Here is a 12,667-nt window from a genome sequence, read left to right as displayed (position 1 = left end):
CAACAACCTTCTGCGAGCTAGGCATCATTTAGGAGTCTCTGACCAAAGTAATTGTCTAGCACAAAGTCCACAAAAACTCTTCGCAGCAGCTTAACAGGGCGTATGAAATTATCACCTGCACCAACCAGAGGGCAGAAGGACACAGGTGACAGCAACACCACAAATGTCCGCAACATTGTTTGCGATCAATACGTTTGCAACACTGTAAGCATGGATACATCCCAGAAATTGAACGATGCTCAGCGAGGCGTCTAAACATTAAGTTTAATGGTAGCTCTCGTAGAGCCCATAATTCTTGGCTTTTATGGTTTTTTGTTTGTTCTTGATCCAGAATATTTCAAATTAACCAGTCTTTACTGTATGCTCATTAGCTATGTTCCAAAGGATAACAAATGTCTGAAGGTGAAAAAAAAAAAAACAGTGAAAAAAATTGATGCCAGTAAGCAGGGAGACAATGAAATGAAGTTCAATGATGCTCCTTGCCTTGTGTACTTTGCGCTTTAATCAATTTTTGACTTCAATCATGCTCCAATCAGCTAACCTTCAACCTAGTTTCAATGAGTATGTTATTGTCATACCATCGGCAGCGTGAGGCAGTGCCTTGCTTCCAAGATCCCTGATAGGTGAATCGTCATTGGCAGCAGCTGCAGCAATTCTAGCCACTTCACTGTTTGGTGCTGTAGTTATCTGCTGCGATGGCTGTAGAGCAATGAATCAGAAGAACAAAAGCAAAAAGTCAGTAGTACTTCGCAAATACACAACAAAGCATGAAACAGCGACAAGCTATAACATATGCAATTAAATACTAATAAAACATGCCAGTGTTACCGTACCTCGGTGCAGCCTGTTTCTTCCGGTGTTGCCTCTATGGCAAGGTCGAGAGGCAAACTAGCTTCAGTGCTCTCAAAGGGTTTTTCTTCAGGGTAAAAAAAAGAGAGAGAGAGAGAAAGATTAACAGATCAGCTGCTTACTGAACAACTACTAAATTAAACAGTACACACAAACATGACAAACATAACCTTGAGAATGAGAAACAAAGAGCTACAAGAGAAGCGATTGAAGTCTCCTCTCCACAATTCATTGATATTGATATGTAAGGTTTAACGTCCCAAAACCACCATATAACTATGAGACACCGTAATGGAGGGCTCCAGAATTTCGACCACCTGGTGTTCTGTAACGTCCACCCAAATCTGAGCACACGGGCCTACAGCATTTTCGCCTCCATCGGAAATGCAGCCGCCACGGTCGGGATTCAGTCCCGCGACCTGTGGGTCAGCAGCCGAGTACCTTAGCCACTAGACCATCGCGGCGGGGCACTCCTTTCCACAATTGAACTACAGCAATTTTTTTTCTAAGACCTTTGAATTACTAGTACATGGCAAAGCAAGCACCCTAGCACTGGCTGATAAAGAAAGCAATAGATTGAGATTACCATGTCTTACTCATGCTAATGGTTTGCTCGTTTTGCCCAGTAATATTACTAGTACAGAGGCATATCACTAGCACACTAGCATACAGTAGACTCTCAGTAAACGAAAATCTGTTAAACGGAACTACTGCTTAAATGGAAATTGCCTCTGCAAGACTTAGTTTCAGGCTTGTATTCTGTACCCATGTTCACCTCTCAGCAAACAGAACTCCTGTTCAATGAAATATATTTTCCCCGATCCCTTCAGGTTCCATTTACTGAGAGTCTACTATATTTAAGTATAGTAGACTCGCAATAATTCAAACTCATATAATTTATATTTTTGTTTAATTCAAACAAAATTCTATTTTTTGGATGGCCCTCTATTCTTTTAATGTATTTGAAAGCCTCTTAATTCAAACTCCATCCTCTGGTTCATTCATACTTTATGCGGTTCTGTACAAGAATATATCTGCTGCTTTCCTTCTACAATTTAAAAATTTGCATCCTTATATAATCCTAAAAGTCTAAAAATGAAAAAGAAGCGCCACAGGCCTTCAAGGAAAAAGGCTTTGCTAGTGAACAAATGTTTGAAACAAAGCACACGCATGGTAAACTGTGATGCTTCTCAACTGGTAAAGAGAGCTCTGTGCTGAATGCACATATAGCGAAAAAGCAGCTGGCAATTCACGATTTACTTAAAAGGTCTCATCAGCAGTGAGTGGCCGATAAGCTTGAGGACGTTACATCTCCGTGTTCTGTTCATTGTATGCCGTTATGGTTAAAAAACGGTTTAAAAATTTTAGATCTGATAAAATCGATGTCTAATTTAATGTGTGGTGTCACTTTACCCACAGTAACATATCTGAAAACTTCTGATAATTCAAACAAAATTCAGAGGTCCCTTCAAGTTTGAATTAACGAGCCTACTGTAGTACTAAATAAGGTGCGTTTACTTAAGGAGTCCAAAAATGTCGCACTATGGGTGCCTCACAAACAATGGCTGCAATGATGTGAACAAATCTTTCTCACTGTTCCTGCCACATCACACTGGGCCCAAAACTGACAAAAACACGACTGAGGTCCGGCAAGGTATGCTATGAACATTCCACTGACTCTCCCGACTTTTCATTTAAATCAGCAACTAAATCAAATGTACTTTTTATCCTGGCAAATTCATGTACACACTAGTAGTTGATGGGTCTGCAGCCACCACTAATAAGGATGTGCAATGTAAAGCTAATAAGAGAGTTGAGGCTTTACTATGTTGGCTTATTAATACAGATTGAGAATTCTGCTATGTTCAGGTCATTTTGGCTAATCCCTCTGTCCATTATTTAGAATATATAGGTGCATTTTAAACATGAAAGTGTCAGTCAGCACTGCCAGTAGCCATTACGACGAATGTGGAACACCCTTTTTGTGCCTGTTGGAATCACGTAGCATGTGATCTTACTCTGAGCTGACGGTTGACCAATAATCCCTCACATACTACATGAAAACAAAGTCTGGCAGAACGACACTCTCACTGACATTAGAGTGCTGATTGCTATAGCGTGGGAACAGAATGACGACAAAGGGACAAGAGAAGACGGGCGCTCGTCTTCTCATGTCCCTTAGTCGTCGTTGTGTTCTGGCGCTCAGGGCCGTAACTAGGGGGGGGGGGGTCGAGGAGGTTCAGACCCCCCCCCCTCGAAATTTTTTCATGCTTTACCTTTTCGGCCTATACTAAAATACTTAGACGCCTGCAGAGCGACCACCAGCAGCCAATGTTTTTCACAGAGTACAACTTTTCTTGACATTCGAAGTGCTGATGCGGGCTAGTTGGTTTGAGTCACTTGTATTCATATTCGTAGCGCAAAAAAGAACCAGACAGAGACACAAAAGGAACACAGAAGGATGGGCGCTAGCAGCCGTCCTTCTGTGTCTGGTTCTTTTTGCAGTACGGATATTACAAGTTTCCTGACATTGCTTTCCTCTTCTGCCTTTCCTCAAACCTTCCCTTCTACCAAAACATCTGAACCCCCCCCCCCACCCCCACCCTGCTTTCACACACCTCTTTTGTACAGCTTTGCACTTTACTTCTCCCCCACCTCAATTTTTCGAGCCTGTCTCTCTCTCTCTCTCTTTTTTTTTTTTCGTTTTTCACCGCTCAGCGGTTAAGATGCTTTCTGTACGGACTGCAAGTGTCAGCTTCGGGTTGTTGAAGCCTGTAGGACACTGAGAAAACATCATGCCTGAAACAGTGACCAGCCCAAGCTGAAGGAAGGAAATACTTTATATGCCGTATTCACATTTTCGCTCTCAGGGAACAGCCTCGGAGCTCGTCGGTCCACCGAATTCCACCCCCTCTCTATTCTACCGGTCCTGCAACATTGGCCGGCGCATAACGAGTCCACCTGTACCTTACAGGTCCATGTCCAGTTGACAACCTAGGGCTTGGAGGTTGAATATTGACACCTGTGAGGACTACTTTTGAGGAACTGGCGGGGTGCCGAGTCGACTTTGCCGCAGCTTGACAGGATAAGGCCAGACTGGGACTGGGGAGAGCACCTGCACGACGTCGGAGAGGCGACAACACAAGCTTGTGCAACGCTATCGCCTCTCCCTTCATTCCGGAATGTTCGCTGAGAAGGGCATGGGGAACGAGACCGCGACAGGAGTCTGAGCAGAAGGTGTTGGTCGGGACCAGCAGGGAGGAGATTCTACGACTCCCAGTATGCTTCATTCTTCGAAGGACGGAGCCATTGTGGCAATATGGCCGGGGTTCGATCCAGCGACCTGCTAGTCAACAGCCGAGTGCCTTAGCCACTAGACCACTGTGGTGGGTGACACCTCAGGGGAGAAGACGCAGATCACAGTATGAACTTTTCACAAACTAAAGTCCTTGCTACCAAAACGAATCACCGTAGACAACTTCTACTAAAAGCCTGGCATATCCAAGCTACTTTGAACAACCTTATCCACTAACACGAAATTCTGCCTCGTCTGTACACACAAAGTATACGTGCCTCTACGCCGCATACAAAGCAAAGGCCCCCAGCACACAGTCCAGCACCAGAGATGTACTCTACTGGTCTTTTACAGGAAAGAAAAAAGGTTTTATTTCAGGAGGGTATCACGGGAGCACAAGGACTAATGTCATAGCCTCAACAATGCATTTTTGGGGGTCACATCTATTAAGGGGATTCTAGTCGCTGTAAGCGGGCAAGAGAATTTTTCTCGTCCGGCAGTCGAGGCAGTTGCAAACGTCTCTTCAGAGCCACTGGCCACTTCTGTGAGCTATAAAGAGTACAAGGTTGATGATGACATGATGGCATCCCACCGCTACCACCAGTTGTAAAGGGCTCGAGGTTGATGGCAGGTACGGCAGGTTTCTTTACGGTAGCTGGCTCCCCGCCGTTATCCGCATAACCAATCTTCTCCAGTGAGGAGACGCGTTCTCGGAAACAGAACGAAAGGTTTACTAACATGATAAGAAAGATGAAACTGTACAGAGATTCAGCAGCGATTCCACTCAGATTCAGCATTATGTACAACAGAGATTCAGCTCTTTTTTACAGAGATTCAGCTCCGTTTTACAAAAAGTCTTCTGCTTTTATAGCCAGTCGTCTTCTTATAAGGAGGTCCGAAAAAGATGGTGACAACTCTTGCCACAAATCAGGTGATGAAGTCTCAGTGGTCCACCCATCGGGAAGAGTGCAGGAATGCGGCCACTCGTGAGAAGATGAACGTGGGTGAAAATGTCTAATGGTTATCATGAGCGCACCACACAATGACGCACCCGGCCCACGCCTTCAAGGCATCGCAGGGTGAAGAGGTAAGGCCCGGTTGAGGGGGAAAGGTGTGCTCCTTTGGGGAGATGGCCACTGACACGAACGTCAGCAGCAGTCCAAAGCTGCGTTCTGCTACAGTGTTCCGGAACTTTCTCGAACATAGCCGTCCAGGTGCTCGTTCCCGAGGATGGCCACAGCGACGCCTTCCGCGCTTCCGAACTGTCGGCGCTTTTGTGATGACCTCGCGTAGGCGACAACAGTAGAATCGAGAAGTTGACTCCATGAAAATTGGCGCAGTGGCACCGTCTCATGCTGTTCGAACCCGATTCTACAAAGGGTTGTTCACAAAACGTCCGTCGAGTTCCACGTAACCCCACCACAGCAAACTGCCAGGCCCACCTGCAGGACAGCGTTGTGCTTTTTACTTTTGTCCGGGCGCCGATATTGGGGTGAAAGCTTTGTCGCAGACCGGCTCACGCACAATGGCGTCTGCTAAGACGAACTGCCGGGCCAAACGTAACAGTGCGTGCACATTATTGCGGCAGGAAAATGAAAAGACACTCTGCAACAACGAAACAAACAAGACTTGCGTCTTACTTCAAGAAAGTTCTAACAAATGAAGCTGAGGCAAAAGAGCTGCCTCTTTTGGAGGACAAAGCTTCCCCTTCCTCAGCACAGGCGGAAAGCCAAGCGCGTTGGAACTTCTGTAGCGACTCAAGAGTATGCACCGGCCTACGTGAATCACCCGAGAAAGAACACAAGCACGACAGCCACACGTTGCCGGCAGATGATGTCGGCTGCCGTGCAACTCCAAGTGACCAATTTTCGACAATCAACGCTGCGCAAAGCGGCAACAAGGTGAGTGGCATGGCACTTACACATTTTGGTTCACCTTCCGTCTTTGCGAAAAGTGCAAACATTTTCGATTTGGGGCTGTTTGTCTCAAAGAGTAAGAATGTAAATGATCCAGCAACGATGGAGAGACTGCTGCTCAATCCGTGGATCCCTCCTGCTAACTATAACTATCCAGCCACTGGGAAAAGAAATCTGACATTCTAACCTCTTTGTGTAGATTGTTACCTATGGCTCATTTATTCAGAGAAGCTTCAGGGAGCCCTATGCAAATACTGCATAGTCTTCACAGGCGAGTGTACAAGAAAGGGAGATCACCAGCGCTTGGGCTCTTGTGACAAAGGAGTTCACCAATTACAAGAAAGCCATGGATGCCTTTACGAGCCATGCATCCAGCAGTTACCACACCATGTCAACAATGCTGTCAGAGAACTTTTTAGCAGTGCGGTCCCGCTCACAGCATGACATCTTCACAAACCTTGACCATGGCCTTAAAAAGCAGGCAGAAGAAAACCGCAAGAACTTGCTGCCAATTATTGAAACAATCATTTTCTGTGGCAGGCAATAAGTGCCGTTTCGCGGCACAGATGACTCTGGTGCTATAAATATTTCTGAAGTGCTACCGTTAAAGAACGATGAAAATTTCCAGGCACTCCTAAGGATGGGGGCAAAATGGGGAGATAATGCCTTGAGAGCTCACATGAAAACATCTCCGGCAAATGCACTCTACACGAGCCCAAAAATTCAAAAATGAATTGATCACCCTCTGTGGTAAAATTATACAAAAAAAGATAGTTGAAAATGTCAACTCAAGTTTGTGTTTTTTAGTCCTAGCTGACGAGGCGAGTGATATATCTCGCGCTGCCAACATTTCCCTATGTGTAAGGTACATCGAACATGACACGTTGGGAGTACCCATACTGAAAGAAGATTTTGTGGACTTCGTTCGCGTGTACGACCTCACTGGCAAAGCTCTGGCGAGCACAATCCTAAACAGCCTTAGGGGTCATGGCTTTGACCTGAATCTACTTTGCGGACAAGGATACGACGGCGCGGCATCGATGAGCGGCCACCTAAACGGTGTCCAGGCCTTCATTTGCCAAACCCCGCCCAAAGCGTTGTATCTGCATTATAGCGCCCACTCACTAAACCTTGCGCTGCTTCACGCATTAAAACTCCCCAGCGTCCGCAACTGTTTGGGGACTGTATTGGCAACCTCTGCGTTTGTGAGAGCTTCGCCACAAAGGACAAACTAACTGCAAGACAAGGTAGAAGATATAACACAAGAAAAAAGAAAATCAGTTCTCTCCTTTTGTCAGACAAGGTGGGTAAAGAGTCATGATGCCGTTCAGAGTTTTCTTGAGCTGTACGTGCCCATCGTCCAATTTCTCGAACGTTTGGAGGATGAGGCCGTGTCATCTGATACTTCATCAAAAGCGTCTCAGCTGCTCACTGCCATTACCAAGCCAGAGTTTGTTGTTTCACTTCAAATCTGCAGTGACCTCTTTTCTTTGACCCTGCCACTTTGCAAGTTTCTTCAAAAAGTTGACTGCGACTTGTCACAAGCGTGCGATTACGTAGATAATGTTATGGGCGTTATTCCAGAAAAAGGGCGAGTGCCGAAACAGAATTTAATGAGATATTTCAGAAGTCCGTCTGTTTGCTGAATATCACAAATGTTGATATGGCCCTACCATGAATCACTGGAAGGCAGGTGCAAAGAAGCAACGTCGTACCGTCTGCTCCTCCCGAAATGTGCAACCGTGAGTTTTTTCCGAACATCCATAGACTGCTTTCCATCCTGGCGGCCCTACCTGTGTCGACATCGACCACGGAATGGACTTTTTCGACACTGAGAAGGCTAAAGAGTTACCTTTGGAATGGTATGAGCAACGAGATATTGACCGGACTAGCGATCCTCAGCATCCATTGACAAATTGACATGACCCCGGAACAAGTTCTCACAGACTTTTGCAAGTTGCCTAGAAGGAAGAACTTTTTCGTTTGAACGTGTCTCAGTGCTTCAAGAGTCTCCTTCATGCGTTTGTACTCATTACATTCCGTTTTCGTACCACAGTTATATTGTGTTATTTTATTAGGAGCCATTGGTGTTCACATGGGTTGGTATAATCAAAAACAGCCTTGCAACACACTTAACCATCTGCCAGAAATATTGTGTCTGCACACCCAAAAAAGTTCCAATAAAACGTAAATGATCTACCACCACCATTTGGCGTTCGCGATAAGTGCATGGATTCATCTGCATAAAAAAAGCAACCAGCACTTCAAAACTGCATTGACAAACACAGTTCGCTGACTGTGGGTAACTATTTCGCTGGCAGCTTCCGGTATATATATGCATGGTGCTTGGCAGTGGCATATGTGACAAAGTCGTTATAGTGTTCATCGATGAAACTGGTGCCCCCGGCTATGGTGGTGTTATAGTCCAAACCTTCATTTCTTGCGTTGACCACAATTTTAGGTTAACACAGCAATTTTTTATTTTGGTACAACTAATTGAAAGGTACCATCGAAATATTAAATGTAAGCGATGCACTTCATTCATACATAAAAATAATAAATCTTTAAAATTTGTAAAGCTTCTACGCATGGACCCCCCCCCCCCCCCCCCAAAAAAAAAAAATTCCTGGGTACGGCCCTGCTCTCGCTACAACAATCATCATGTCACACCAACTAGCCCAAACCGCCACGCTTCTAAGTTACTTATTAGAGTGCCACTCAGGCAGCGGGTTTTCGGAGAAAAATTTCAGAAAAGCTACCTTGACTCATTTTCCCCACGAATAATTAACCAATTACTATAAAACAGATGAAAGTACAGGTCCAAAGAATGCTTTCACTGTAATCTGATTCAGTAAGTTAAACATGGGAATATTGAATTTTCTAGAAACTTGCAAGTTCGTTGCTAGCAAGGTCTCGACGGGATAAAAAATGAGTGATGAAAAAAAAAGAGACCATAACGTGTTAATTAAAAGCAATTAGTGATTAGGGGTGACACCCAAACTTTGCACTCACCATATGACAATGACCTAGAGTATCCTACAGTTCTCCAGGCTGGGGCAAGACCACAAGCCTCCACGGGACTCCAGCAAGGCTTTGAAACTAGTGATGACGCCACAATAGCCTCCCCTGTAGGCAGGCAAAGAGAAGCGGCAGAAGTCGAAATGTTAATGCTGCTCCACTGCCCAGGCAGGTTTCTTCCAAAAAGAGAAAAAAGAAAGAAGGGCACTCTAGCCAAAGCACCATTAGGCTGACCAGACTATGACCTCGAAGGGGCTCTCCAACACTATTCGACCGCCCTCCGCCCCCGTTTTATTCGTGAGTTGTGTAGACTGAAATACAGACAAGACTAACGCATCAAAAACGGCAGTGATAACGGCACACCGTCAAAAGTTATTCGACTTGGAAAATTCAAAATACAAAAAGAAAAAAATGACAACCCTCAACTCAATTCTTGTGGGGAGAGAGAGAAGAAACTTTATTTTTATTCGTTAAAAGGTTTCTGCGCAAGAGGGTGGGATCCTCAGTCCAGGGATCCACTGGCCTTTGCGGACACTTGACCACATTTCACTCGCCTGTGATGTCGGAGGGATGCCCCAATGAAATAAGCTGGAAGTGCCTAAGTAGGAGAAGCTCGCACCACATTGTTACTAGTTTTTTTTTCTTCAGAGTAATGTTGACCTTTTTGCCACAGTATCAAACATGGTGCCCAGTGCCTGGCTTGCCAGAACGTGAGCGGGAGCTACTGTGTCAAAGCGAGGTAGAGTCACACCTTATTTTGAAAAAGGAACTTGTGGAATGACCAGGGCGGCAAGGTACTGTTGAGGAACAACAATGGTGCACTGCACCCCTTCAACAGCGCATGTGCGTAAAGAGACAGCTCAAAAATGTTGAAGTTGTCAGGGACGAGCGAGAAGGCACATTAAACACTCCAGCAGCGTCACTCCAGCCTTTGCAAGTGCCTGCAGCACGTTTCGGAGTGTCTCATTGTGCTCTTGGCTGTTGGAACCCCAGATGAGAATGCCGTCCATGTGACAGACAACTCGACTGATGCCTTGTAATATGTATGCCATCTGCTTTTGGAAGTGTTCAGGAGCTGACGCAATGCCAAATGGTAGTCGGTTGAAGTAGAAGTGCGCAAACGGTGAGGTGAAGGTGGCGAGTTTCCTTGATTCTTCACAAAGTGGAATTTGCCAAAATCCAGAGTTGGCATCGAGTTTGGAAAACACCTCAGCTCCATGAAGAAGTCCGAGAGTGTGCTACAGAAGGAATAGGATGCCATTCTCTGAGAACGTGGCGGTTCAGCTCTGTGAAGTCGGCGCTTATTCTCACGTCTCCAGAGGGCTTTGGGACGACAACCATTGGTGCACACCACTCGGTCGGCTCATAAACAGGTAATATGACACCAAGTTCCTGCATCTTTCGAAGTTCCAACTTTGTTTTCTCGTACAATGGGATGTGCCTCGGGGAGCTGAGTGCGAAAGGTTTTTGCTCCAGGTTGAAGCTAAATCGTGTGTTCTTTGAGCAGTTTGCCGAGTCCTTGGAACACCGCTGGAAATTCTTCTATTGGGTTCACTTTGTCGGCAACGGTGTTTACGAAGGTCAGCATCTGTAGCTTTTTGATGACTGGCTTGTCTAGCAACGGAGTGCAGATCTGATCTGGGACGTATATATCCTGAATAGTCGCGTGGTTGCGGTAGATGAGCTAGAGCTGTGCCACTCCTGCTGCTGGAAGAAGCTTTCCATCTGGGCCATGCAGCTTACGAGGAGGAGCCGATAGAAGCGGCCTGTGCTTGGCTTCGTCGGCACCAGTGTCAATATTGAAGTCTACAGGCTGGCCTTGAACTAAGACTGTTGCTTCCCAGTTTCCAGTACCCGTCGTCTTGACTGCTTCAAGAAATCCTGCTTCACAAGTTCCGTGCTTGGTTTTGACACAATTGAGGCTTCGCGACATGCATACGGAGGCATAGTGACCTTTTTTTCTAGCAATTCCTGCAGACTTCCGAGCGTGCTGGGCAGAGAGTGCGAGAGTGACGCTCTTGACCATACCAACGGCACGGTTTCTGCTCTCCGTTTTTACTGGCAGGTGAGGGTGGCTTGCTGGCCCGCTGTAGATAACTGCCACTTTTGGCTTGCATTGAAGCAGACTGGTCTGCGCACCAGATGCAACTTTGTTCAAAGATGGCACTTCCTAGTGGAGCTCCACTTATTGCTGATGGACACTTTCGATCTGGCAAACGGAATCTATACCCTTTTGAAGTGTGAACTCTGCATCGAGCTGTAACCTGGCGGATAGCAGCTTGTCTTTTATCCCAACCACGAGGCTGTCGCGCACAAACTCCTCTCGAAGAACACCGAACTTGCAATCTTTCGAAAGCGTGTGAAGGGCAGTGATGAAATCTTCGGTCGACTCACCATATTCCTGCAGCCTGGTGTTGAATTTGGCTCGTTCAAAGATAATGTTGCGTCGCGGAATGAAATACTTGTCGAACTGCTCCCTGACTGCGCCGAGTTTCTTGGAGTTCTCTTCGGATAAAGCAAAGGTGGCGTAGATTTCCTCGGCTTGTTTGCCCATGATGTACAGTAGGGCATCTACTTGATGCTGCTCGGACTTCACGCACAAGATTGAAGAGGTTCGGAATCGTTGAAAACGCTGTTTCCACTTCAGCCACTCGTTCGGCGATGAAAAATGGAAGGCCTACGGCGGTTGAATAATGAATGACGCCATGACCGGTGCTATTTTGCTTGCGGTGTCCTTCGCTAAGATGATGACTAGAAGCCGAAGTCAACTGGTAACACCTGATCTTCTGACACCATGATGAAGTCGTCAAAGACTAGCGAGAAGGCAGGAGGCTGGGTTACGTGGACACAGGTTTATTTTAAAACCGCGTTCTAGCCTAGGGGCCCAGCCACGCGCACCGCCAGAACACGCGGTCACCGGCTTTGCCTGGCTTGTCCTAGATGGCAGCATCTACAACAGCAAACTCCCAAAAGTAAGAAGAGGGAAGAAAGAGAGAAAGAGGTCTTTCGTATGGACATGCGACCCACACAATCCAAAAATCTAGCAGCGAAATGGCAGCCAGTGTCTCTGTCCTGCTTTGTAGTCACAGTGATTTTTGTTTTTGTGGCCGTGTCTGTTGAGGGTTCAATGAAAAAGTTCAAAGAAAAATGAAACAAATTAGTAATCTCAGTTATGATTTTACACCATGGTCACTTCTACATTACATTTATCCAATCATATGGCGGCAACATTTTGGCGCCATTCCCACCCGCAAAGTGCTGGCGAGCGCCACTACGTAGTGATGCAGTCAGCAGCGATGTAGTGACTTCATTGTGTGATTAAAATAATAAATCATTTGATATCAGCACTTATACATACGCTAAAACTTTCTTTACCGAATGGTCTATGCAAACCACAAATAAAAAAATACGGGCTTCAATAGTGTTGGAGGACCCCTTTAACTGAAGAAAACCATGTCAGCATGTAGCTGCCATGTCAACATGTAGCTGCCAGAAATGCGGCGAAACTAGGCACCAAACGGCAGTATGCACTAACCTCCGAATACCGATTTGCATATCGTGGCAGGATCTGACATTGCCAATAAAAAAT

General features: G+C 45.9%; 1 protein-coding gene across 3 annotated transcripts in view; it reads right to left on the bottom strand.

Annotated features, from left to right (window-relative positions):
* Window positions 1-12,667, bottom strand: part of Tsc1 (tuberous sclerosis 1 protein hamartin) — a 118,280-nt gene that overhangs the window by 81,916 nt on the left and 23,697 nt on the right. For all 3 annotated transcript variants that reach the window (XM_037413361.2, XM_037413362.2, XM_075880055.1), the window contains exons 9-11: window positions 9,073-9,186; window positions 834-916; window positions 579-699 (exon numbers count right to left, since the gene is read on the bottom strand). In XM_037413361.2, the coding sequence (XP_037269258.2) occupies window positions 579-699; window positions 834-916; window positions 9,073-9,186 (318 nt within the window). The remainder of the gene's footprint in view (window positions 1-578; window positions 700-833; window positions 917-9,072; window positions 9,187-12,667) is intronic.

This window comes from Rhipicephalus microplus, chromosome X (assembly GCF_043290135.1).
Source record: "Rhipicephalus microplus isolate Deutch F79 chromosome X, USDA_Rmic, whole genome shotgun sequence".
NCBI lineage: Eukaryota > Metazoa > Arthropoda > Arachnida > Ixodida > Ixodidae > Rhipicephalus > Rhipicephalus microplus.
This window is presented reverse-complemented; position numbering and strand designations above follow the sequence as displayed.